Source organism: Erithacus rubecula, assembly GCF_903797595.1.
Source record: "Erithacus rubecula genome assembly, chromosome: 11".
Taxonomy (NCBI): domain Eukaryota; kingdom Metazoa; phylum Chordata; class Aves; order Passeriformes; family Muscicapidae; genus Erithacus; species Erithacus rubecula.
The window spans coordinates 11,351,268-11,378,178 of record NC_136663.1 but is presented as its reverse complement, the minus strand read 5'-3'; the positions used below and the strand labels follow the sequence as shown (position 1 = coordinate 11,378,178).

Below are 26,911 nucleotides of genomic sequence, written 5' to 3'. Positions count from 1 at the left end.
AAAAAGAAATCCATGAATGCCTATTAATCACAAAGATATTACCTCAGGATTAGGAAATCTTGGAAACACAGACTGTGGGCTGCTGTGAGAGCATAACAGGCAAGTACTACTGTATGGTTATGCTGTTCCCACGCCTGCTCACTGCCAGGGTCAGACACTGGGATACATCAACCACAGGTGCATCTTCCAGTACAAGCATTCTTTTAGAGTGATTGCATTTTGGGACATTTCTGAAGTCAGTTTTCCTGATTTAGCTACTCATATTCTCCTCTGCCCCTTTTTGCACCATACAATCCTTTCCTCCAAAAGGACTCTAGTCCTAGGGCTTCTTTATTTCCACAAACTTAATAACCATTCACTGGTACCAGTATCATGACAATACTCACATTAAGGAGTATATTTATGCTACATTTAAAGCATATTTTTGAAGAAAAAGCAACCTTCAGTACATTAAAAAATTAATGGTTTGTTTCAAAGATCTGTAAAATACAGAGTAGAATAATACCTGAGATATGATCAGTGAGAAGCAGCAAGATTCAGGGCATAAATGTCATATAAGGAACATTCTTATATAAGTTTAAAGCACCATTCAAGGCTGTAGAAAACAGACAACAAAACCTGCTCAAGTAAGTTTTGAGTTCTATGTGAGCTCTCATCATGAGACCCAGACACCCACATTAGTAATACCATTAACCATATCCTGAATTAACAATAAAACACTTTCAGTGCTTTAGTGTTAAAAGACTGATATAACAGAGTGAGACTGTGTTCCCATATAATCAGTATCAAGAGGAGGCAACCCAATCTCAGGTATACAAATAATTTACATTTGCAAGTAGAGTTTCTAATCAGGAAGTGAATCCCAGACCCATATTTACAAATTTAGACTGGAAATTAGAAGTCTATTTGTAACCACCAGAAGAATGACATCCTGGAACATGTTTTCAGTGTCAATAGTGAGCCCCAACAAGTAACTGATTTGAAGACAGAGCTCAAGATATTTGAATCAGCTGGGTTATATAAACACAGCTGCATGGAATGGAGAGACTGGACTTTGTGATTCAGGAGATCACTTCCCTTCCTAATTAAGATACCAATACTTTATGAAGGGGTGTCACAGGAGTCAGGACTTTTTCCTTTAGTAGAGTCCTGAACTTTACTAAGTGCTACAAGAAGGAAATTACAGCCATCTGGGAGTTCAATGCTCTATGCTATCAAAATCTGTCTCAGGGGTATATAAAAAAAATAACTTCTGCAGCGTAGAAAAGCATTCTATTCACCAAGGGAAAGGCAAAAAAACCCCCATTTTTCTGTCACATTCCCATAAAAATAATTTAGCAATAAAAGCATGCAGAAAGAACACAACTGATACGAGTACAGAGCTCAGCAGTTGTAGTTTTAAACTGTTCCCACAGGTACAATAAAGCAGAACATGTCATCCTACATTGTTTTGTACTGAATAACAATTATTTCTTTAGAAAAATGTGTGTGGGATCTGTGACCTCCTGAATTTAAAGAAATACAGTGCAGTGACATGTTTTTGCTACACAGTAATTTATGAAATGCAAACTACACACTTGAAGCATTTATACCAGTGCACTGACACCTCAGGTTATGAACACACACAGGCTGCTCCTACAGGTCTAGTTTTAGTTTACAAAATAATGACCTCAGCTGCCACTGCTTTGAAATGGGAGCCTGTTACTGAGGCTGGGGAAAAGTAAAGTTGACAATGCAAAAATTCTGAGTCAATTTCAGAGCAAAATAAAGACATGTTAATTTAAACATCATGGGCATGTTAGGGTTTTTTAATTTTGTTTAAAAACATGGAATACTTGAGGATAAATCAAAATCACCAAGGTTCACTCTATACCAGTGTTTGTGCAGGAAAAAAGCCCAAAAAGTCAGCATCCAGCATCAAAGCAATAAAGCAAGCAGCACTGCCTGAAAAGGAGAACTTCCTATAAGTCTGTATCCTACTATGCAGCTACTACTCATTTTACCTCAACATATATAGAGAAGAAGAACCTCTTATGCTGGAAAACACTTTCTACTGACTCTAAAAGAATATTTACATCAAGGTTGATGCAGGATTTCAAAAGCAACTCAGGATGTTTGGAGAAATTATATACTTATCATGAAAATCATAGTCATAGCAGCTGCTTCAGAGATCAGTCAAGAAAACAAAGGCAATTTGCCCTAGATTACCAAAACTCCTACTCACAATTCCAAAATAATACATATTCTAAAGGACAACAAATACACTGGGATTTCAACAATACTTCCAATAAGACAGTATTTTCAGTATAGCCAAACCAGCACTACTAAAAATAAATCCTTAGATTTTGAGTTTATTGTAAGCAAAACATTTACTTTATATTACATTTTGGATGCAAAAAAAAATAAAAACATTATTAAAACTTAGATAACTAACAGCTGTTGCAGGCTTCTCTGCCCCACTGAACCCTGGGTATAAGAACTTTCGTAATTACTTTGCTAATTAAAATAAGAAACACTGATCACAATATTCATTTATTCTGAATTAATTATCCCAAGCCATATTTTAAGACAAAAATGAGTTTCTACATCAGACACAAAGTAGAGGCCTAAGAAGAATGGTCACCTGTGATGTGAACATACAGGTATTTATGTAACTGCAGGAACTTCATTATCACTAGCTTATTTTTCTTTTCCCTTTTGCACAGCACTGTTTTTTGCCCCTCCCAGAGCAGGTGAACAGCTGAGGTTTAAGTGGAAGTCTCACAGAATGACAGAATGCTGCCAAAAAGACAATGGTATGTGTGTGAGACAAGGTCCATCAGCTAAAAGTCAGTCTAAACCCTACTGGATGTGCAAGCAGACAACAGGAAACAATCTCAATTTAGACTGTCACCTTAAAAACTTTCACTGTTTAAAATCTTATTATATTAATCATAAAAACCTAATGGGTTTTGAATACTTTTTGAGTTACTACAGGAAGGGGAATCTCTCTTTACTCTGTTTTAACTGCATTTTTTCAAGATACTTATAAAAGAGAAATTACATCTAGTGTAAATTATATTATCACACTATACTTACCCATGTCCACCTTAGAATCAGAAAGATCTGACTGTATTTGAGAAAAAATCTGTATGATATTAAATAAATGCCAGCACATGAACAACCCACATCACACTGAATATTCTCAAGGATAGTGCTCAGAATTTGCTTCATTTCAAGCTCATTCCAAAACACTGCAGAGTGGGTACTTACTGAGATCCTCTGCAAGCTGGACTCTCTTGCCAGTTAGGAGCTTCACCTTTTTTTCATTGTCTTCAGCAAAATCTTCAAGCACTTCCTTTACATTCTTCTCCAAGCGCCTTACTGTAAAAAAAACAAAACAAAGCAACCAGAAAAAAGTCACTGGCAACACCTTTGCAGCTCCATAAACTAAATTTTGGGAAGGTCTGTTGGAGACACAATATATGTTACCATACTTATTAATCTGACAAGAGAAAAGACAAACCTCTGAACACAGAAGCCCCTTCTTTGGACCATTAAGAACGGAAATTCTTTGAGAAAGATTTATATATTTCAAAGGGTATTTCCCCTCTAAGCAAAATTATTGCTGGATTACTTTTTTAAGGGATAATCTTTTGTTTCAAACCCTTCCACTGACTGAGCCTTACCTTCAGTGTTGGTGAGCTGCTGCCTCAGTGTGTTTGCTGTAATCGCCAGCATTCGCTGTATTCGCCAGAAGAGGACGACGTCATTACATTCGAGCTGCAATGACACAACTTGGGGTGTCACACCTCTGATGTCCACTGAACATCTTACAAACACATGAATCTCTTTTGGCATTTTTAGCAGCAGCTGTAACCTCATGTATATATATCCACATCTTGCACAAAAATCCCACAGAATTACTGGTGTAGGTAACAAGGAAACACATTAAAAATACATTAAAAAAAACATGTTTAGGTCATGGCTGATACCTAGTGGTCATTTGACATAATTACCACCAGGATGGCATTTTATCCATTACAAGCCTCATGTAAAATCTGAGATCACCAGTTATCTGGTCAGGCTACTTTGAAGCATTTTTAGATTTTTTTTCAACTGAAATAGAAGTATTAAGGCAAAACACCAGTGTAGATGAAGAACATCTGTTCTTCTATTTACCTCCGAGTCCACAAAATGCCTCTGATAATAATAGAAGCCTCTTCGACACAGATTGCAGTGGTTCAAAGCAGACTTCAGGAAGTATCTTCTATAAATTTGGTGCCATGTGTCTTTAATCTAGGAAAAGAGTATTTAAATTTGACTAAATAAATAAATACATATACTCACTATCGTGCTTAGATTAATGATTGCATTTAATTTTAAAATGTAACTCCAAATTCCACTGCTGCTATCATGTAACATATGTCTAAATATTTCTCAGCAATTTATCTGCAACTGGGATATGATTAATGTGTTAGTTACACTTGGCAAACACTACAGATGACTTGTGAATTTCAAAACCTACTCTTCCATGAACATAACTGAATGCTTAAAAATACTCTCTGCAGCCAAAACACGTTTAAATTACATATTACAAAACATTTTTTAACACTGAGAACACATTTTTGACTTGTACCCATTAATTTACCAATTAAACCAGATTAAAGCTCAGAGAAAAATTTAATGGGTCTTACGTAAACAAACATTTATAACTTTTCTTGATTAGGCTTATTATGTTTCAATTCTTCAAAATTAAATATGTGTATCAAGATGCCTCTCTGGAAAGCCCATAAAACATAATTAAGAAAATCATTTGCTGAGCTAGGAAAAAAAAATCAGTTTGCACTCAGCCTTCTCATGCAGAAGACGTAGATCACTATGACCTTTATAAAAGAATGATTAAGTGCTGTACAAGAAAGGAGTAGGAGATATTACAAAAACTCTTCTTCCTAGAAGAAGTGCATGTATTAATGGCATAAAAGTACCCAAAGTTACTGCAGAAAATAAATCACTGCTATAGGAAATCTACATCTACTAGTTATTAATGTCTGGATTCTCATTTATTTTAAATTTCACATTTAATTAGATAATAGGTCTAATTCCCTTTAAGGATCTTTTGCTGCAATGAGTTATGTCATTTTCCAGGCCATATCAAATGTACAATACAATCCCTTGGGACACTCCAAAAAAATTCCTGCCTTTTCCAAAGTATTAAAAAAAAATTCTCTCTCTTCAATGTACCAATTAATTGCAAACTTCACATACCACCACACTGAAAGCTTTAGGATACACAGTATGTTCTTACTGTAACTTGCTCACCAAGGCCTTGATTACATCTGAACAATAATTTCTAACAAGCTTTGTTACAATGCAGGCAAGAAAATCTGCTCTGCAGAATCTGATTCCAGTCTAAACAGACAGATTCCAAAATGCTGTACAGACTGTCTGCCAGCCAACAGAAGTGTGTGAATTGCGTGCAAGCAGTCAGTGATTTGTTTGGAAACATCTGCATTACAAACTCAGTATTCAGATAAAGTCTTCTTTGCCATCTAGAAAACGTTCAAGTGTTCACAGGGGGCTTCCATGTGTCTTCTAACAGTTCTGCATCTCACCAGACATGGATCCACTGCTACCCCTCTTGCTTCCAGATTCTTTCTGACAGTTGTCACTTCATCATTTGCCAGATAAGCTGGATGATCTTCATTGCACTTGATCAATTTCTCAAGTTCATTTTTTGTTTCATTACGAATACTCTAGGATAGGAATGATTAGTTGGAATTTATTATTAGAGACTCAGAGATCAGCAGCACCCCCTCAATAAACACTCTATTTGCTTAATAAGCCAGGGCAGAACAAACATCTGACACTATAAACTATTATTTTCAAGTTACTTCAAAAGAAATTTATGCAGACATATCAAATATAGTATTTTAATGGATAATTCACTGTCAATTTAATTGTTTTCCTTTTCATTATACACAGAAATGCAGAACAAGAATAGAAGGGTGGAAAAAAAAATCATAGGTGTTAGCCCCCTTTCCCCTACGTTAGTATCTGCTATCAGGGTTCACATTCATATGCCACCTGTGACAGTGATGAGAATTATACTTTTTTCCTATTAGCTAGCAGGAGCTCTCCATGGATTCATACCTTTAAGGTGCTGTTGATAAAAGTCAATTAATATAGGCTGAAGTCCTACTTGCTCTTACTACCCTGCTCCAATAGCTGGTTGCATATAGCTGACTTTAAAACTCCTTTCTCTGAAACAATTACTTCCTAACCTTTTTAATTCTAACCTTTTTAATTCTTTAAAGTTTGAATCAGTTTGAGAAACATTAAGGAAAAGCAATATAAAAAGCTCATCATCTCTGGGCATCAAACAAAAGGTGCAAATTAAAATTCAAAGGAAATTTCCAAAAGCTGTGAGCAAATGAAAGGAGATGTTATCATGAATATGGTCAATCAGAAGATACAACTGTGATGACAATGTAAGTGATAATGCTATCACATACTAATTAAATCCAAATAGAGCATGACAAGAAACTGCATGTGACTTAGAGAAGGCAAGCATGGAAAGATAGAAGGGAATAGCCCAGTTTCCACCTGCTTTCACTGATTTCTTTCTACTGAAAGGACTTCAATACACAGGTCAATGGTATCATAGCAAAGATGGAATTCAGTTGAAAAATGGAAAATAGTTTACAAGTCACTCTGTAGATGAAGCATGTAAAAAGTATATGAAATTCTCCATACTATTTAAAACAGTGGCAAGCAAGGCTTTTTTGTAGTCATGTGAAGAGAATTGGTAGTTTTGAAAATTTATTGAGTAATAATCAAAGTTTTCTAAAGGTAGCAAACTATAATTTTGTTTATATTTTTTTCCTTTTACCTGTTCTTTGTTGCGGCCTACCCAGTGCAACCATCTTTTTTTCCAGTTTGGACCAACCATATCTTCAATAACAGATTCAGCTGGAAAAAGAGGCATGATATTGATTATCAAACGACATATATGTAAGCACCCAAATTTATACTTTCAAAATTAAGTATGTGAACAAAAATGAACATTTTATGTTGAAGAACATAAAATACACCACACTGAGTTAAATCAAGTGTCTTTTACTTCAAGCAATGGTTGATGTATTTTACTAAAATGGAAAAATTACTTCCAACCAAAAGACACTTCAAAAAGCACACAAAAAACACAACATCCCTCTACTGAGGCCATCCTCCTGGCTGCAAAACATGCACTTAAAAAAACCTCAAATCTTACCTTGGCTGCAACTTGCATCAAAACTGATTATGCTAGAAACCATAAACAGACCAACTATTTTTCCTGAATTTATCCTGTTCTCCTACATGTGCATTTAGACTATTATTTTACTTTATAGATCTCTAGTGCCTCTCATTTTAAGAGCAAGAGAGTTTTTGAGGCTGTATTTTGCTAAATATTTCTATCAGTACCATTGCACGCAGTCACTGCTGGGTCAGCTGGGCTGATACACAGGCTGCACTCCAGTGAAGTGAACTAGCTCAAGACTGTCTCAGATTAAAAAGGGAAGAAGAGTGGAATACATGAGACCACTCACTGTCTTTGAGGCGACTTTGGAGCGTCTCTTCCATGAAATGAATGGCTGCATCCCACTGCTGTTTATCAGATATTGACCGATCTTCTAACGCATTGTGCTGGATCACCCGCTGCAATACAGAATGTCACTTTAGCACACAGTAAATCATTTACTCAGGATTTAGTTAAGAACCCATTCCCAGTATTCTTTTCATTTTTTAATGTCTGCTAAAACAGATTATATTAGGCACACACAAGATATTCAAGAGGCACCTTTCAAAGCACTGCCAAAATTCCTCTTTTCTACAGCCTGCATAAATAATGGAAGAAATAAAGCAAAAGATAGGAAGTCCCTCTGGATTACAGAACCTAAAAACAGAGAAATGAAATGATGTTATATACCAGGCTATCTTCTGCTCTCTCATTCCATTTATGTCGCTTAATAGTTTCTTCTTTGACAGCTTGCTTCAGTTTATCAAAGATATCATCATGCTCTTTTCCTCTTCTTTCTGTCATGAAACGGGAAAATTCTTCTTGCAAAGTCTCCCATGCCACCTGGAAAGTTAGCAAACAATTCCTTCTGAAATAGACCATTACATCATGCACAAGCTGATAAAGGTACATTTATTACTATTCTTCTAAATATGAAAATCTGGAGACTTTCCAAAAAAAACAAGGCAATTATAAATCAGTGACTTCCTTTGCTGTTTATCCACTACTAATAAAAGCAACACTAAGCTTTGCTTCACTGTATTGTAGCAACAGAATTCGGTTAAATTTGCATATATCTATTAAATGTGAATATACCTACTTGAGAGGTTTGTTAACATTGCAAAAATAGGTTCACATTTTCTTTAATAGGCAAAATCCACCAGAAGAGCAAAATACAATGTTTCTGCTCTGTATGGCTCTGGGGCATCAAGATCTTGTCAGCCTTTTCTGACATAAGCTAGATAAAAGAACTGCAGTCACCCATTCCAACACCACCTTACTTCTCTGTAGTTATGCTTTCGTTTTAAATTTTAATTAAGTTTCTTTCATTTAAATAACTGAATTCTCACCTCTACTGCTTTATTAGGCAGTTGCTTGTCAGTCCACTGCTTCAGTTTGATGTCCACAGTGGTGTTAAATGTCCCTGAGTTTGCAGTCTGTGCTGCTGGCAGGTATATGTTCTCAATCACATGAGTAGATACCCTTTCCCATAAAGTTTTCTCAAGCATCTCCTCCCTAAAATGAGAGTTGTAAAACATGTGATAGTTTCCAGTACACAAGTGACTAAAGCTGTGCATTCAATTTGTTAGGAACACAGAAAACAACACTACAGATCACAGGAATACAACACATTGTCCAAGAAAAACAGTTTCTTACTTATATTTGAGAATGTTGTTTACTAGAACTCTATTTTAAAGGCAAACTTCTCCTAGTAAGTTATGAAAAAAGAAAAAAAAAGAAAGAAAAAGAAAAAACTACCATACCAGTGCTTTGGTGTGACCTGAGTCAAACTTATGACTTCATCAAGAATCTCATTCTTTGCTTTCTCAAACAGTTCATTCTGTGCAAAAGGAAACAAAAAGATTAAGTACAGTTTGATTATGTTTCCATAAAAAAAGTAGAAAAATCCAAAACCTTTCTCTTAATGCCTTTAAGCCTCAGATGATACCTCCTGGTCATGTTCTGAACAATGAGTGTGCATATCACCAGCTAACCCTGGTTTACCACACATCTGCCCCCCATATCTTGCATGCCTTTGTCCAGGCATGGCATTTCAAAATTCAGGATCTCTATAAGAGAATTAGAAAATGAGATCCCAGTTGTTTTGTTATTCTGTTTGAAAGACCAGGGAATGTAACCTCTCTTTGCCAGTTCTGTCATGATAACAAAGAAACACTGACCTGTCTCTGAGGGCAAGTTAAGTCAGGTAGCTGCATACTAGAAGAGTGAAGGACACAAGTGCTGAAGATCACAATTTTGAAAAACGTTATTTCCTTCCCCTACAATAATTTATACCATCCTAACATTTTGACATGTCAGTACTTTATGTTAACTTTAAGAAACCTCTACAAATGAAATTAAAAGGCATGAATTTTAATTAAGAATCTTCAACCCTTTGTAGCACACCAATGAAAGCAGTAGTGTAATTTACCCTGTCAAGCTCTCGCAACCGGGGGTAATTGTTCTTCCATTCCGTCTCAAGATTGAAACGTGTGGCTGCAAAAATCAGAAAAAGGGCCTTGCTTTTTTAATTGTCCATATGCACTTCATGACTACCTTAAAAGTTCAGCAGGTCTTAAAATTGCCACAAATCTTGCTTATGAAAAACCCACCAAGAACTTTAAGCGTGTCTGCAAATGAGAAGAATTTTTTTCTATGTCAAGATACTCTGTCTACAAATTGCAGAATTCATACATTAAAAAAGCACAGTGGAGTCATTCAACTTCCAGCTCTGCACAGGTCAGCCCTGTCAAGACTGACCAGATGTTACCTTTATGCAAGAAGCCATTTTAAACACCTTAACCCAGTGGAAGAGCTGTGTTTTGTCCCCAAAAATCCCCCAACTTGATTTTTGTTCTGCATACTTTACTCCTTTGGTTTTAGAGCAAGTGGTACTTCACAACATATATTACTTTTTTACTTTTTTTCTAGAAATTACCTGGAGCAATTATCAATTAATGGGAACTGCTGATCATATAAAATTCATGAAACAATTGCCTAAGCATGCTGGCAGAACAGTATTATAAGCACATTGAAGAAATAACTGTTTAACAGCAAGTTGCTACTTCCCTTGCTTTTTGGAAACATGTTTACCTTTAAAAGCATCTGCTTGCTGCTCCACAGACTCTCTCACCATTTTCCAAAAGCAGTCTGACACAGCAAGACTTAAGTTCTTGGTTGTTACTTGATGTGCTTTCAGCATACTTGTCCTGTAAAGAGAGAGAGGAAGTTCTTTACATACCAATGCTTTCAGGTCCCCATTTTCTCCTCTCTAGAGTAAAGCTTTGCTTCTCAGAGCAGAAAATAACATGTAACTGTGTACCTAACCCAAATTCCAGTCTCTTCCTCTAAACTTCCTCAGTGCAGATCATCACCAAAGCAAGGGGAAAAAGCCCCAAAACAAAACAAAGAAACACAAAATCCCATCCTAAATAAGTGTTTATGCTAGAGGTTGCAGTGCAGGCACTACAGTCCCAAAGATCATGTATTGTACTTTCCTGAGGAATACCAGCCTGTGAAATCAAAACTCCACTCAGTGAGCTTCCCTCAGAACACACAAACTAACCCTTTGAATACAACATGGCCACACCAAGACAATTGATGTTAAGAAGCACTAAAACTCACTCTTGGGCTGGATTCACTCCTCTCAGCTCTAAGTGCTTAGACAGCCTGAAACCAAGTTCTTGCAGAGCTGATAGAGAGACACACAAACCTTAGAAGAGTGGCCCAGAAGTGCAATGGAATAAACTGCTATCTGAAATGCCTGTCTCCAGTTACTTACAGCAAGCATTAAGAAACCAGGACAAATTGGTAACCTCAACATGATACTTAATTTAAGCAGATTATATCTCAGTTAGTGTTTCCACATTGCAATCCTCTTAAAGTCAATAAAAAAACCTGATGCTAGCATTTATCAACACAGGCTCATTTTAAGAGAAAGAATAAAAGAGCAACATACTTTAACAGCTTTGAATTCTGAAAAAATTCCTCTTCATATTCTTTAATGGATTCAATGCTTTCACTGCTGTTTCCTGCAGAAAGAAAAGAGTGCTGCAACAGTTCCATTTAGACAGCTTTCTGGGCTACCAAGGATAAAATGAATAGAGTTAGAGCTCTCTTTACCTTTTCCAGTAACAACTGCAAAATAACCCAAAGCTTTCATTGGGAAGAGTTTACCTTCAATGATTTGCTGGATCTATGAAAATAAAAGATTAAAAAGACCATAATTAACTTTACATAGAGACATCCTTTCCTTCAGCACAATTTTAAGGCCAGATCTACTTATACCTATCCATAGACTACTGTAGATTGTCATGGGACTATGAGTTCTATTGAGAATGAAAAAAAAAAAAAAAGGCATAAATCAAATAAGGTAGAACACAGCAGAACACAAAACACAACAAGAATGCCTATCACAGTACATCTTTAAGCCTTTTTGGGAAATGGAACTTATTCAAGTCACCATGAAAGGAATCAGTATTATAGCAAGCTGAGATATAGTCCCACAGCTGATCACTAAAAGTAAGGCCTGAGAGAGATTAAAACAACAACCACACACACCAAAAAAAAAAAAAAAAAAATCACACTGAATACAGAAATAAGCACTCAAAACCATTTCAAACAGGCAGGTGAGGTCCAATACCTCTGACAGCATCTCAAGTATTTTACCATGTATAACTTCAGCCAGCACAATGTGAGAAAGAGAGTTTCAACTCACCCTGTTTGGACTAGCCACATTTTTCTCTGCAAGATCAACCTTAGTCAACACAAATATTGTCCTTTTTCCTTGGGGATCCATTTGGCTGACTAAGTCTGTGACAATACTGCGTTCTGCATCCACTGACCCATCTAAAATAAATACAAAGTTTATTTTAGGGATTATGTAATCTAACACACAGTACTGAAAACACAGTAGTTATCAAGTAAGTTTCATGTTGCAAATTTAACCCAGTAAACTAATGTTCCATTTTTGGATACACATAGTAGAAAAACGGCTTTGTTCCCAGAATCAAAAGAAACCACTTTGTTGTAGTTCTGTTTTGAATAAGTACCAGCTTACTCAAAATATTCAACATTATATTATATCATATCCAATATTATTGCATGCTACCTCCAAAAACACATTCGTGGAAAACTTGAATTTTATTACCACCACCATTTTTTTAAATGCTAAAAAAACTCTTATCAAAAAGTTGGTTTTTGCCAGATTTTGCACAGATTGACTTTATTTAAAAGCAGACATTCCACAGTATGCTGTTTTGTACACTACACAGATTATCACAAAAGGAAAATGTCATCAGTATAGACTCCAGGGTAACATAAGAACCATGATTATAAATATAAATGGATAATTGTTTAGACTCTTAGTACCTTGAATACAGAGGATGATGGCATTAGGATTCTGCATGTAGGCCTTGCTGATGCTAAAGATAGTTTCCTTTGTATCTGGAGCCATACCCGATGTCATAGTCTTTAATGTGCACATGGAGATAAATGTTTAAAGAAAAACAAAGACAAAAAAGCATGTTAAAAAACCCACAACAGCTAATGTTCTCACCAATAACACTACCTCATTTACAAGTCTTCATTTTTTAAATAATTGCATACTTACACTAATGACTCCAGGTAAATCCACCAGTACCATTCGCTGCAAACCAGGACCTTTCACACTTAATGAGATGGTCTGTGAAATAAAATTGAAATTAGAGGTTTATACACCACCTACTTTGAATGTAGGTACATAGACAAACACACATATATAAAACTATATGACACATTTACACACACGTTTTAATCAGCAACAACCTGTCACTTTAAACAGGAAGTACAACTTTTAATGCAAGTAATTGTTGTATAAAACTGATTTTAACAGGCCAAATACACTTTGTATACTGCAAAATACAAAATATATGAAAACTGGATTCACCACAGTCTCCCAGTTGAGGAATATTTACAAAATATATAAATGTACAGATATTTGCCATTAAGTATTTGACAACTCTTACCTCAGTGCTAACAGTGCACCCTTCTTTCACACTATTTCTCATTCTGATTTCTATTTCATTTCTCAAAGCTGCAAGCTGTTACAAGAAAACAGAAATATCAAACACAAAACTCTTTATAACTGTGGTAGAAGAAAAATTACCTATACAGAAAAACACTTTTAGTTAGGGATGAAGATCTCAGTTTATAGGTATTATTTCAAATGCATGTTTAGTAAGTCTGGTAAATGGGGAGGGCACTAAATGACAGATTACCTGCAGATCCCTTAATGCTTCAAAAAGTGTCTTGCCACAAGGAGCACTACATTTTATCCACTTCAGTGTCAGCCAAAGAGATAATTTAGTAACTACTACAATGCCTTGCCCTACTAAACATCTTCCACTCTAATTAAACAGGGGCTTAGAGATCACAGAGACACAAAATTATTCAGAGAATCAATACAAGTCTCATTAACTTACAGTCACTTTATTATACTTACATCCTCCTCTTTGGTCAGATCAAACTCTCGAGAGCTGTCTTTGAATAAAGCTACATGGTGGGGACCTTCACTGAGGGTTACCTAAATATTAAAAGCTTTAATGAGAAAGTATAGCAAATATAACAGAGAAACACAAAAAGTACATGGCATATGTACACTCCCCTCTGTAGAAACACAATTATATGTACTACTTAATTAGCACAAAATTAATAAATGGTACTGCTACTATTTAGACAGTACACATGGATCATATACAGACCTGCAGAGCTTTTGTCATTGGCTGAAACAACTCCCCAGCTTAGAGGCTACTTAAAAAACCTTTGTACATGTATGCTTCAATCAATGTAATGATCAGAGGGAGAACAATACAGCAAATGCTGCTTCAGAGATGATGGTGTTCCTTACCTTGACAGGGGAACGTGTCATCATCTCCCCAGAGCCGCGAGGGAATATGCGGGCCTGTGCGATCATCTCTAACACGCTGGTTTTTCCTGCACTTTGATCTCCAACCACCACCACCTTAAGTGAAAGTTTAAACAGCCATTGGCTTTTGGAAGGATATTTGGGAAGTTTAGAAAAAAGCTGACTAGGAAGACATACATCTGTATCAACACCAGCTATATTCTGCTTGATAATGAATGCATCGGTTTAAAGACTGAATCTTTGAAGAAATACTAACTTGCAGTCAAACAAAAAAAATTGACTTGTGCTCTAGACAGCACAGTCCACAAAGCATCCTGCCAGGGCATCTAAGGAAGAGAGGAAAGGCTTGTTGCTCTTGTGCAGGCATCTCTTCTTGTTCAAAATTCTTTTAGCAGGCAAAACACTACTCATCTGGTTTCTGCTTGGAAAGAGCTAAATCCTGAATTTCTCCATCTTAGCAGCTTCCTATAAAAGCTACCAATGCTACAGGTGGTTGTGAGAGCAGGAAGCATTCCTGGCTCTCTCCTACACCAGCAGGCAGCCTAACCCCTTCACAAATCCTCCCCTCACAACAGCATTGCTGTGGGAGATGCACAGAGCACCTTACTCAGCTCCACTTTTACACAGTGGGCAACAGCAACCATTTTAGAAAGCTGAGGAGAATGGGGTGCATGGACAGAAACCATTTAAAATTAAAAGCTCAGCACAGCAGTACTAACTGAATCTAAATAGGGTTTATCTAAGAGCCAAAACAGGCTTGGCTAGGTTAAATTGGTTATTTTCAAAATTATCTTACTGCTTTAAAATGAAAGACATCTTGAGCAAAAAGGCAGTTACAAGAAAATAGCCTAGCACTAAATGTGGATTGTCCTGGAATATAATTAAATGCTCTATTTAATTGTAAAACTGGTATTTCAGTAAAAATCATTGAATTTATTATCTACTTACTCGAGGTAGGTGATCTTGAGTGTTGTAACTGGCATCATAATCAGACAGGATATCAAGTACTTCAGAATACATATCAATCAAGGACTTCTACAAAAGAAAAGTAGAGAGAGAGAAAACACAGCCAAATAAGAGAACCAAGGTTTCAGACTACTTCTGTAAATTTGTGTAAAAATGTTTTTACTTTCTTCTGATGGCTTGAAACCACAGCTGTCTATACTACAGCACAGATCTTTGTTCTACGTAATACAATACCAAGTAAAGTCACTTCTTGACTACTGTGGATGAAGGAGGAAAATGAGAGCTTCTATGTTCAGAATAAGGGAACAACTGAGTGCAAACTTTGCAGCTTTCAAGTTAAGCTAAATTTAGTTTCTTCCATTAAACATCTAGACTTATTTAGTTTGATGAACAATAAACATTCATAAGGATATAGAGTTATCAATCTTATTCTGTACAAGTAAGATTCACCTTTCAGTTCCCAGAGGAAAGAGAAAGATCCATACTGCTTAATAAATGACACAGAGAAGCAGAAAACATCCATTTTTAGAATGCTCAGGATGTTGGCAGACAAAAACAAAAGCCAGTCTTACTGAATTTATAGTCATTAAATGATGTTCCCTTACCCCATAATTTACTCCTACCAAACTCAATGAAATCCATAACAAAGCACAAAGGTATCAGACTGTGTGTGCAAGAAGAGTTGGAAGCAAGATTATCCAAAAATACAGTGAAGCTACATGAAAAAACAAGCCATATTTCTCAATCACTTATCTAAGTTATCTAGTTAGACACGGTAACCCCTCTGTGTTTTTCAATTGAAGCCACTTCCAAAAGTTACACAGTTAAAAAATAAAAGTCGTATAAAAGTCTTGATGACTCCAAAAATTAACAGAGGTATATTAAAACAACTACTAGACATTTATATAAATGTAATTTTGAATAGTACAATGGTAAATATGGCATAATTATATTTCAACACATACCTTTAACTTCCTCTGATGAATTCCCTTGTCATCTCTTTGCAGTACCAATTTTCTTAATTCTTTGTTCTCCTTCTCTAATCGCTCAAGCATTCTTTGGTATTTGAGCTATAAAAAGCAGTACAAGCACATTTGTGTAATTATGGACACAGCAGATTCACACAAGCAAAGTTTTCCCTATGAAAAATTCATAATCCTTCAGGCAAGTAGTTAAAAAATAAAGAAAGATTAGTGATCACTAGTTATTAAGAATACAGGATCACCAAGAGAAGAGTCCTAGAATTTTTTTTTTTTAATGCACCTCTTCTGCTTCAAAAGTTTTTATAAGACCACACTGTTCAAACCTCAAGACATAAAGATCAATCTTTAAGCATCATTTTCAGAGAAGCTACACATATATGGAATCAGACAGAAATCAGTGTCAGTGGGAACTGGCCATTCAACCAAAATGGAGCTTGAAGGTAAATGTGCAAGCCTTCTACAGACCCTGTCTTCAGCATAAAACCTGAGATTGACACACAACTGTACCAGGTTAGCTCCCTTTAGGAGGCTGCAATAGCACTCTGAAGAGGAGAGATGTATATAGTATTGATATCCACTCTGAAAATGTTTTCTACAATGTGGAAATTGATTTGTTTTTAAAAGTACACTTAGGCCAAATATAATGCCAGTATCTTATTTAAAAAAAGGTAAGTAATAAATGCACTCAAGACTAGCAAATATATAATGAAGTTAGTAAAGCACCTATAAAACAATGTAGGTGAGGCAAAGAGGCAACCAACTTATAAGCCTGCAGATAAAAAGATTAACTGCACATTAACACAAGCAAGAAAACCAGAACACTGACAAATACGATTAATGTGCATCATCCCTGAAAAAATCTAGTTCACAAATAACTAGTTCTGCCTTGTTAATCAAGGAGAAATTAAAACTTGGTTGGAATGAGGTCTTGCATTCTGTAAGTCATTGTCAGAGAAGAACAGACTAGACTGACCTTTGGAATGTGCCAACACAGGGGACTCTGCATTGATACATTCAGAGATTGAAAAAAGCACCTCATTTTTACCAAATATAATTCAGGTGTGCTTCTGTCTAGTAAATCTGAGTTCTACTGCACATAAAACACTACTTAAAGCATCAACAACTCAGAAAAGTCACCTGAGTGCGTAGAAGTTCTTCTTGAAGTTGATCAATCTTCTCTTTGTCAGAAACCTACACAGAAAAACAATCGTAGCTACCATGACTTGCTTAGTTTAAGCACTGTAAGTAACCAAATTACAAACTGAAAGCTTCATTTCACATAAGAAAAGTGACTTGACATGCATTTTACAGCAAGTAAAATTCTTCAATTAGCATTTGAAATTTAAAGCTGATGGAAAGCACCATCTGCAACAGGAGGTTCACATCAGAAACTCATCTGAATTTCAGTACATGCAAATGTAAAAATTAACTCTTCAAGACTTAATACTGGGAAAGTGGACTTAAGGAAAAGTAGTTTCATATGGTGCTGATCCCTCACCACTGAACTAAATGTAGTTTTAGTGGTCAAACTCTCAGGATCTTGTTTATTCATTTTCTGAATTAGCACCATCTTAATGTGACAAAATCACTGAACACCTGCATGCTGCAAAAAAAAACCTTTCAAGTGAATATTCACTATTTATGAATATTCATAAGCATTCTTATTTCATATTTGTTTGTCAGAATTCTAAATGTGTTGCACAACTTCATACATTTTAGATAGTCTTGAAGGGTTAATTCAAAATAATTTAAATTACATTAAAACAGAAAAATTAGGCTATTATAGTACAAGGGATTTTGAGGTTCAAAGCATTAATACAATAAGATCAAGCACTAAGAAACATTCAAAGGCAAATGTTCCTAAAATGTGTTCATCAAGATGCAGTAAACAGTTGTTTTAAACAATGCCCTTTTAATAACACAAAGACAAAAAGCATAAACGGTAGAATACAAATTCTCATGATGTAAATATTTACAAACAACAAAATCTAATGATTGACTGATGAAATATTCAATTTAGATTATAAATTATAACCTAAACAATTACTGAGTCTGTGAATATTTAAATAAAGTTCACATGATAAAGCCCATGTGACATTTACAACTCAAGTTGGCTTCAGATGAGAAAGAGCATATTATCTAACGTGCAAAGGACAGCTATTATTTAGACATAAATTAATTCCATTACTAAAATTTTACAACAGTTGTTACAGACTAAACAAGAATAATCCACAATTATTCATAGTGATCAATATCATTTAGCGGTTAAGCCTGAAGAATTGTGTCTGCACTTTATAGAAAGAAATCCAAGCTGACATTTCCATCTTATTCCAATTATTTTCTTTCATAAAGAACAAAGACAAAATGCTGTAAATTAAATTAACTTTTCATTGCTGTTAATTAGTTCAGTGATAGCAAAAGCACATCAGAAAGGTTGTTAGTTGAACAGAGGACTTGATGCATGCAGCCACAAGGTGCTATATGTAAATAAACATTTACATATACGCACACCTCCAACACCTCAGAGACAGAAGTAGAAAATAAAAACAGGAATGCAAAGAGAATGATGCACAGAGCCAAAAGAAGCAAGAAAATTCAGCAAAGAAAAGGAAAACAAGGTGTTTCCATGTGCTGCAGACTTTCAAAGGAGATAACATTCTCCTGCTCTCTGCTGTTCTCAAAGGACCTGTGCCATGATGCACCTTTGAAGTGTTTCATTACAGACACCTCCAGCCATGAGCACAGTCTGCATGGGCTGAGGCTCCAACACTGAAAGCCAAAATACTGCACAGTCTCTAGTTGGAAGATCTGAAGCAAAGAACTATCTACCACTAGATGAATTAATTCTAACAAGATGTTAAGTAAATTATGTCAAAACCAACAAACAGATCTAGAATGAGGTCTTTGCCTGAGTGCTTGGTACAGGAGTGATTTCAATGTCAGTACATACAGTATTTTGAATATGTGGTCCATAATATTGCTAGGAAATTTTAAGTTGCCAAAAAAAGCTAAAGTTAATATATCAATTTGAAGTACTAATAGTCACATAAGACTGATCTTTGATTTCTACCCCCTCCCCCCAAAAAAAAATCAATTATTAAAGTATGTTTATATAGGCACATTTGTTTAATCCAGTTCAATATGGTTTGTAACTCAAGATTCCTCCCTCTTTCCCCATTGCCACCATAAAGAATTATGAGAAAAGAATACTGGAGACTTATTTTTAATCAAGGGCTCTTGCATCCAGATATCTGTTCACTAAGATACCCAAAAGCAAGCAAGCCAACTCAGTTAAAAAATTAAAAAGTTTAGTTTATGCCCTGTCAGAAGGGCCTGCAATGACTTATTTCAATGACAGTCACAATTTGCTCTTCCAAAGGAATGAGGATCAATGATTGAATTCTGTCACCCATATCCTCAGATCAAGGTATTAAAGAAAATAGTTTTCCATCTCTTTCAAATTGATTAAAACATAAAGGTTAGTGTGACAAACAAGGCCATAAGGCATGTATGCCAAATAGCACATTGAATGCTAAGAGAAAACTTCCTATATGCAAAGGAAGGTAGACCTTCAATCCTCTGAAAACACTGAGTACCTGCTATGAAGGGCAGGATAACATTTACAAAGACAGCCCTTGCTTGGGATTTGTGAAATTAGCAGCAACAAAGTACTAACAAAGCAGAACCTCAATCAGAAACAAACATAATATCAAGCTCATTTTTCTTCCTGATGGTGTTTATCAGGCTGATAAACTTTTATATATCAAGTATTGTTTTGTTTTTCCAGCAATTTTTACAAGTTCATACCATTTATTATTACTTTAATCTACTATTCTGTACTCCACTTCTCTCAATAAACTGTATACATTCTGACAAGGGATCTTGTAACTCTAAACCATATAAAACAACATGGGAAGAAAGTAAAACATTGAAGTACTACTATACTTTCAGAGAACACTGATTTTCCTCTGCTGATGGACTAAAAAGCATGACAATTACAGCTATCCAAATATGTCTAAAAGTTCAATTCATATTTACTGCATTACTTCATTCCTCTTTTTGTGGGATTTGTCTTCAGATGTACGGAAGATCAAGTTCTGTATGCAGTGCTCAATTCCAAAGCCGTAGGAAAGTACAACTCATCAGAAAGCTTTTGAGGAGGCACAAAAGCAGCCAACAAAGCAATGTGGTCAAGAATTCCAGATTGCAACAGATCAGAAAACTAAAATATCCAAATTTAAGAGGAATTTCCAATCAGCCATATAATAATTAATAAAATGATCAGGGCTTAAATTAAATAAGAAAAGTGCAGATGTTCAACAAGCACAACAAATCAGTAAAAACTCCGCTTTAAGATGGAAAACAGACAAGGGACTACCACTGATGTAGATACCATTATTATCAGCAGTATTCAATTTTCTGAGCAAAATTATTACTAAGGAGCTGCTGTCATTTTCAGACTGGCAATAGTATAAAGCAGAGGAGAAATGCACTCAGAAATATATTCCCTGTAAACAGCTGTACTCTTATAAGACAGAGCTATCATGAACAAGCAAAAATAAACAGATTCGACAATAATGCATGTACTTTCCTTAAATGCATTTTTAATGTATGAACTTTAAATAACATTTTTTATAGAGGCAGAGAGAATACAATTTCAAAGTGACACAAAGTACCTGTTTTGCTTTTAACATCATGCCTTAAATGCAACTTGGTTAAACTGAAACACGACTATACATCTGTAGTGAAGTTGGCCAATTATTTGCATCCACGATTCAATTAGTTAGATTTTTCTAGTTCAAATGCAGAGAGCTGAAGTATTTGATTAGAGTGAATGCAGAACATATCGTCCCTTAAGCCATCACCTTTCGCTTCTGCTGGGAAGAGAAGCCAGCAGCTCTGCGCGCTTCCTCTTCGTGCTGCTGGATTTGCTGTTGTAACAGAATGAGCTCCCCAAGCAGGCCCTGCCATGAGTTTGTAATAAAAAGGAGAGGAAAAATTTGGGGTGTAAGGAGAACAATGTTAAACCAAAATGCATGACAAAGACAGATGAAAAACAGGCATGAACGGGTCAGTTCAAACAAAAGTGAAATTTCATTAGCAGGATCTCTTGCTAGCTGGAGTGGATAGAGCCAGCAAACCCACACATTTTGCAAATCTAGGTAGAACAAAGCAACCAGCATTTAGCTACATTTTACACTTATATTCAACTTTAACTAAGGACCTAAATATTTAAAAAATTCTATTATAGCTATCTCAGCTTTAAAATATTTTCAAACTGTTCAGTTCAGCTTTGCCAGTAAAAGTTCCTTAGGGTTTTTTCGCTTTCTTTTTATTTTTAGCAAAATACAGTTTCTAAAAAGATGATTTTTGCCCGTTACTTAACTTTCTCAAACTAGCAAAAAAAACATTTCTTAAGCATAAAAAAAAAAGCACTCTCTCTCCACTTCTGTAACACACTGCAGTTTAAATTCATGCTGTCATAACTCTTCCTGATCACTCCAAAAATCCCTAAAACTTGATGCTTATTCTTTTACTCATTCAGCATTTCCACAAAGCTTTGTTCTCTTATCTCTCCTCACCAAAGAATCCTACAATCACCTATAAATAATAGTGAGCTGTCTTTCAAAACTGATTGAGAAATACTATGCCAGCATCTACAGGAAGTTTATGAACTGTTTATTTTAGAGAAAGCACAGAAGAATATAAGTGAACTACTTAAAAAAAGCTCTTTAAAAAATATCAGACCATCTAAGAAAACATTCAATGAAATCAAAAGTTTCAAAAATGTATTTCAGGAATCAAAACAAGCTCTGAAACAGAAGTTTGGTGTAAGAATTCAAGACATCCATGATCAAGGTATACATTTTTGCATGAAATACACACACAGGCATGTACACATAAGGATAAACAACACAGGAGAATGGATCAAAGGAGAAAGAGAAGAATCAAAAGACCAAATGGAAACATTTGTAAAACAGTGATTTGTATTATTTGAAGTACAGAAAAAGCTTCTTGTTTGCATTTTACTGAACCACTTTTAGATTTAATAAATGCCTCTAATGCCAAACTAGAAAATGCACTAGAACTGTGCCAAGAACTCAGACACAGGATTTCATTACTACACAGCAGCAAGGAGAGGAAGCCTCATGGCTACATTAAGTATTAGTATAAGAATAATAATATAATCTGACATGAAGGCATTTCAGCATTTAAACATGAAATGTAACAGAATTTTGAAGTCACCAAATCTAATTATTTAATGAGCAATTCCTTTCAAAGAAATCTGGTACATGTGACTCTCATTCCACAATAAAGTATGAAGGGAATTCTTTTCAACTACAGTCACACCATTTAATAAAATATTCAAATAAAAAATCATGTCATTTAAAAAGGCTTTTCTGTAACATTTTATTCTTTGCATATATCAATAAATAATCTCATTAATATTATATTCTTTATATTTTAGTTCTTAATTTACTATTTTAGATTTAAAAATAAATTAATATAAAAAAATCAAGAACTTTAAATAGCACAGAACTACACACAGAAGACCCTAGCTGGCATAAACCAAGACACAAAATAAAAATATTTATATCTCTCTGTCATTGGAACTATCAGTGTTGGACACTGTCATTGGACATGTCCCCTCCACCAAAATCAATCTGTCCTTTAAAGAATTTTTGCTAGAAAAATCAACATCATTAAATCAACCAATCAATGTCATTTCAAAAATTAAGTTCTTTACAATCATTACATTATTCTTTTCATTGTCAAAGAAACACTGTAAAGGGTAGGGAGTAACAGAAGTTAACAGATGACAGTAGTTGACATACTGGAACAAACCCTGACATTGTTACTGTGCATTCTTTAAACTTCTCCCACCCCCTATTATCTTATATTAGAAGTTAACATACTGTACTGCAGCTGAGTATGACTCTCTAATTTAAAAGGAACACAAATGAGTGAAAATTATAAGATAGGTAAAGAGATCAATTTTTAAGAATTTGAATAAATGCAATAATTTTATCCAGAGCATCTATAACATGAAACTGGAAATTAAGTTTGGAATATAATAGCACTCTTAATAAAACAGAGAAAATTATGGAAACTTCATTCCATAAGTTGCAAGGAAGAATGAAACAAAAAAGAATGTTTAAAAAAGAAATCTGAGTAAGTGACAGTCCTTACTCAAGCCTGTTTTTCACTCTCCAGCAGAAGCTGTAGTCAAGGGCTGTGGGATATTGTGCTGCTCCTTACACCACTGAAGGTGAGCCTGTGCAGGCTGAGCAAGGCACTCACACAGCAACTGCTCCAGGGGCAGCAGGGTCTTCATGGCATGAGATGGCACCAAAGAACCAGAGCAGAGAAAGGACTCTAAGCCCCACACCAAGACCTGAGGCACAGTTTTCAATCCCACTCCATCACAGCTACAACCACTACACATTTCCTTTAGTGGAATTTGTTTGCTTTAAGAGAAAACTACCTAAAGAAATTTTTCATGGAGACAGACAATAGTGCAAAATAATCTAAAAAGGTAACAGAGCTGTTTCAAGTAGAAGCCTCAACTAGTTCCTCACTTAAAATACAATACTTTTACTTCACTTTAGTTTTTATAACTATCTTCACTCTTTCCCCCAGAACAAAATTTTTTACTTAATCTAGGTAAAAGATTTAAATGCCACATATTTAAAGTACTTGTCTGAACACTCCAGTAATTTTAATTTAATTCTCTTTTCATTTTGGATTAAATGAGAGATTAAGAACATTAGCTGATAAGAAGCAGTACAGACAGATTTGGTGTTCAGGACATCTTTCACTCTCAAAGTTACTTTGCAAAACAACTCACAAACTTGTTTCTCACTCATTCTACTCAAAGCTTTTAGAGACTTGTCTGAGGATCATATCCAATAACAATTCTTCAGAAAATTCCTTCAAACAAATGATTTCTAAATTTATCAGTTACTAATCTCCTCATAATGAAACAAAACCAGCTCATCAGGCACATTTAATAAAATACTACAGCACCTATACAAACACTTTATGAACTCATACAACCACAATTCTTAAACTAACATTGGCCAGCAGTGGTATGTACTGAATGCAAAAAGGCCATCTTATCCATTGTCTTGAAAATAATAATTTTGCCTGCCAATAAACTTGCTGATCATGCTCTATTAGGTACTTATATGTAACTACTTTGAAATATTCTGACCAAACTGATCATATTAATTAGCAAATTAACAGTTTCTTAACAGATACAATTATTAGACCAGACAAATTTTTTTAGTCATATTGATTTAATCTGGTGGTATTTTCCATACCACAGTAAAAGTTAAAATGCAGATACCACTGCATCCACAACAACCACAGGATCATAACAAGTTTTAATGATGTTACTGGTATTCAGAAAAAAGGTCAGTTATTTCAATTATCAGAGACAATAAACAAAGATGGCCACTTCTTCACAAACATGTTTTACACAGTGAAACCTGTGTTAAGCAATTATTCCAGAGAAAAACAGACAGTTTACAGACAAAGGGGAAGTAAAAAGCTAGGTTAATTCTCATATAAAAAATCCATCACTGTTCTACAGGCAGAAAAAAAGGTTGTAAGATTTGAGCTTTGTACATGTTTCACTACATATTACCATGCAGAATTAAAGCAGAATAAATGTATACATGCCTGCATATACAGGAAAGTTGTTTATGGAAAAGTCCCAGTTATAGTTCAGAAAGTTTCAGTTCAAAAATAACTATATGATAATTTACAAAATCCCTGATATATGTTGTTTTCTTTCCTTTTTGGCAAAACAATTTTTAAAACTAAACACAGGAGAAATAAAAATCCGGTAAAGAATGAGAAACATGACAATTTAGGAATTTAACAGAAATGTTTATGAAAAGAAAAAAATAAATTTTGCCTTCTTGACTTCAATAAAAAATTGCTAAAACTTCAAGTTATCAAAATACAGGAACATTCTTTACTTTAAGAAATGGAAATTCTTTAAGGCAGAAATTCTTAAGTAAGGATTACAACTGTGAAAATGTCAACAGAAAAGAGTTTGCAAGCAAAAATGCTTAAAAATAAATATAAATTCCTAAATCAACTTCAGTAATAAGTTATAAACTCAAATGCCATGAAGAGAATGCCCTGAAAAATTGCAAATGCACATACAATACTCAAAATCACATTCTTATTACAGACCAATTTTCTTAATAATGTAATTACTAAACATTTTCACGTCTGCCTTGCATTTCCTTACACCAAAGTGTTTATTATCACTGTACTACTTTTATATACAAAAGCAGTAATGCATACTGAAATAATTTTCAACAATAAATTTTTTCAAGCTGCTTCAAATGAACTTCTGCAATGAGCTACTGATGCCCTTTCACACAGTAAATACCTGTTTATAAAGACATTTTCAGGTTTGCAAGGGAGTAATTACCTTCTTGAACTGTTTGTCATTGTCATATCCCTGGTCAGTAGCCCGGAATGCTGTTTCTCCTGGAGAACCTAGGACACAATTACAGAAATTAGTAATAAGATGCAAAAGGCACTTAAAAATTCTCAAACTACACCTACTAGAAAATTAAAGCTTCAACCCCTATGACTTAGTAATTCAATAACCTTTGAAGTTCCTATAAAAGAAAAATTCTCTTAAGAAACTGAAGAAGAAAATCAGTTTAAAACTCATCTGAAAATTTTATATCTAGTTTATGACTCATATTAGTTACATCACAAGGGAGCAGGCAGCTTCACTTAAGACAATTAAAAATTCTCAAAATATTGTAGAATTAATTTTTGATAGAGACAGAAGGGTAAAACAAAATCCACTGATGTTACTGTAATGAGAAAAAAAAATCTTTCCTATTGTAATGACAGGTTTTCAAAAGAAGCTTCTGGAACAAGCCTAAAATAAAGAGCATCTGCTAAGGACTGTGGCAGAGATATATCAACCATTCATCTATTCTCACAGGGAAGGACCTAGGTCAGGAAAAGGTTCTTCACCCAGAGAGTGTCTGGGCACTAAAACAGGCTCCACAGGGAAGTGGTTACAGCACCAAGCCTGGCAGAGCTCAAGAAGCTTTTGGATATCTCTTTCAGGCACATGGTGGGATTTTTAGGATATCCCTGAAAAGGGCCAGGAGTTGGACTTGATGATCCTGCTGGGTCCCTTCCAACTCAGCGGATTCTGTGATTCTATAAAGTATTTTTAAAATAGTTGGAAAGCATTTGTAAATCCACATTAAGTTGCTGTAAATAGTTGTATTTATATTGATAGTCACTCCTCTTAGTATAGTAGTGCTTTAACAGTTTGCTGTAAAAAGGCAGGTTAAGGCAGGAAAAAGGGCTTTTACACACCTAACAACAGAAGTAGATCAGAAGCTCCTATGACTTCACTAACCAAATTGTAACCTGTGAAAAATCAGCAGAAGAGGGGAAATAAAAATTATAAACACAAAACAAAATGCAGAATAAAGATGAGGGATCTTTGTTTCATTTGGAGGACCACACAATCATAAATGGCCATATGCCAGTGTGAGTATGGTAACAAGTAACAGGCAACATCTCATTGTCAGTCAATAACAACACAATTTTAAACTGCTAACATTTTAAATAGCCAAAATACATAGGAGATTGTAATCTACTTGTCATTCTGCTGAACTTGGACCCTACTTAGATTCTTGCTGCATTTGTAAGATTAATAAATTAGTTCTGCCATTGACAGTATTTTAAAGAAACAAAATTGTATTTCTTATGCACGCTGACACAAAAATATTTTCAAACATACTT

The 26,911-nt window shown here is 35.0% G+C and overlaps 1 protein-coding gene across 5 annotated transcripts in view; it reads right to left on the bottom strand.

Annotated features, from left to right (window-relative positions):
- Nucleotides 1-26,911, bottom strand: part of OPA1 (OPA1 mitochondrial dynamin like GTPase) — a 399,390-nt gene that overhangs the window by 366,672 nt on the left and 5,807 nt on the right. For 2 of the 5 annotated variants that reach the window (XM_079315706.1, XM_079315710.1), the window contains exons 5-29: nucleotides 26,480-26,533; nucleotides 25,563-25,630; nucleotides 20,977-21,075; nucleotides 17,249-17,302; nucleotides 16,094-16,198; nucleotides 15,111-15,197; nucleotides 14,145-14,258; nucleotides 13,740-13,820; nucleotides 13,264-13,338; nucleotides 12,870-12,941; nucleotides 12,629-12,728; nucleotides 11,976-12,106; nucleotides 11,381-11,453; nucleotides 11,217-11,289; nucleotides 10,352-10,467; nucleotides 9,690-9,754; nucleotides 9,022-9,098; nucleotides 8,608-8,773; nucleotides 7,949-8,101; nucleotides 7,569-7,677; nucleotides 6,872-6,951; nucleotides 5,595-5,735; nucleotides 4,162-4,278; nucleotides 3,669-3,762; nucleotides 3,253-3,363 (exon numbers count right to left, since the gene is read on the bottom strand). In XM_079315706.1, coding sequence (XP_079171832.1) covers nucleotides 3,253-3,363; nucleotides 3,669-3,762; nucleotides 4,162-4,278; nucleotides 5,595-5,735; nucleotides 6,872-6,951; nucleotides 7,569-7,677; nucleotides 7,949-8,101; nucleotides 8,608-8,773; nucleotides 9,022-9,098; nucleotides 9,690-9,754; nucleotides 10,352-10,467; nucleotides 11,217-11,289; nucleotides 11,381-11,453; nucleotides 11,976-12,106; nucleotides 12,629-12,728; nucleotides 12,870-12,941; nucleotides 13,264-13,338; nucleotides 13,740-13,820; nucleotides 14,145-14,258; nucleotides 15,111-15,197; nucleotides 16,094-16,198; nucleotides 17,249-17,302; nucleotides 20,977-21,075; nucleotides 25,563-25,630; nucleotides 26,480-26,533 — 2,415 coding nt within the window. The remainder of the gene's footprint in view (nucleotides 1-3,252; nucleotides 3,364-3,668; nucleotides 3,763-4,161; nucleotides 4,279-5,594; nucleotides 5,736-6,871; nucleotides 6,952-7,568; nucleotides 7,678-7,948; nucleotides 8,102-8,607; nucleotides 8,774-9,021; nucleotides 9,099-9,689; nucleotides 9,755-10,351; nucleotides 10,468-11,216; nucleotides 11,290-11,380; nucleotides 11,454-11,975; nucleotides 12,107-12,628; nucleotides 12,729-12,869; nucleotides 12,942-13,263; nucleotides 13,339-13,739; nucleotides 13,821-14,144; nucleotides 14,259-15,110; nucleotides 15,198-16,093; nucleotides 16,199-17,248; nucleotides 17,303-20,976; nucleotides 21,076-25,562; nucleotides 25,631-26,479; nucleotides 26,534-26,911) is intronic. The other 3 variants (XM_079315708.1, XM_079315707.1, XM_079315709.1) reach the window with 3 other exon arrangements.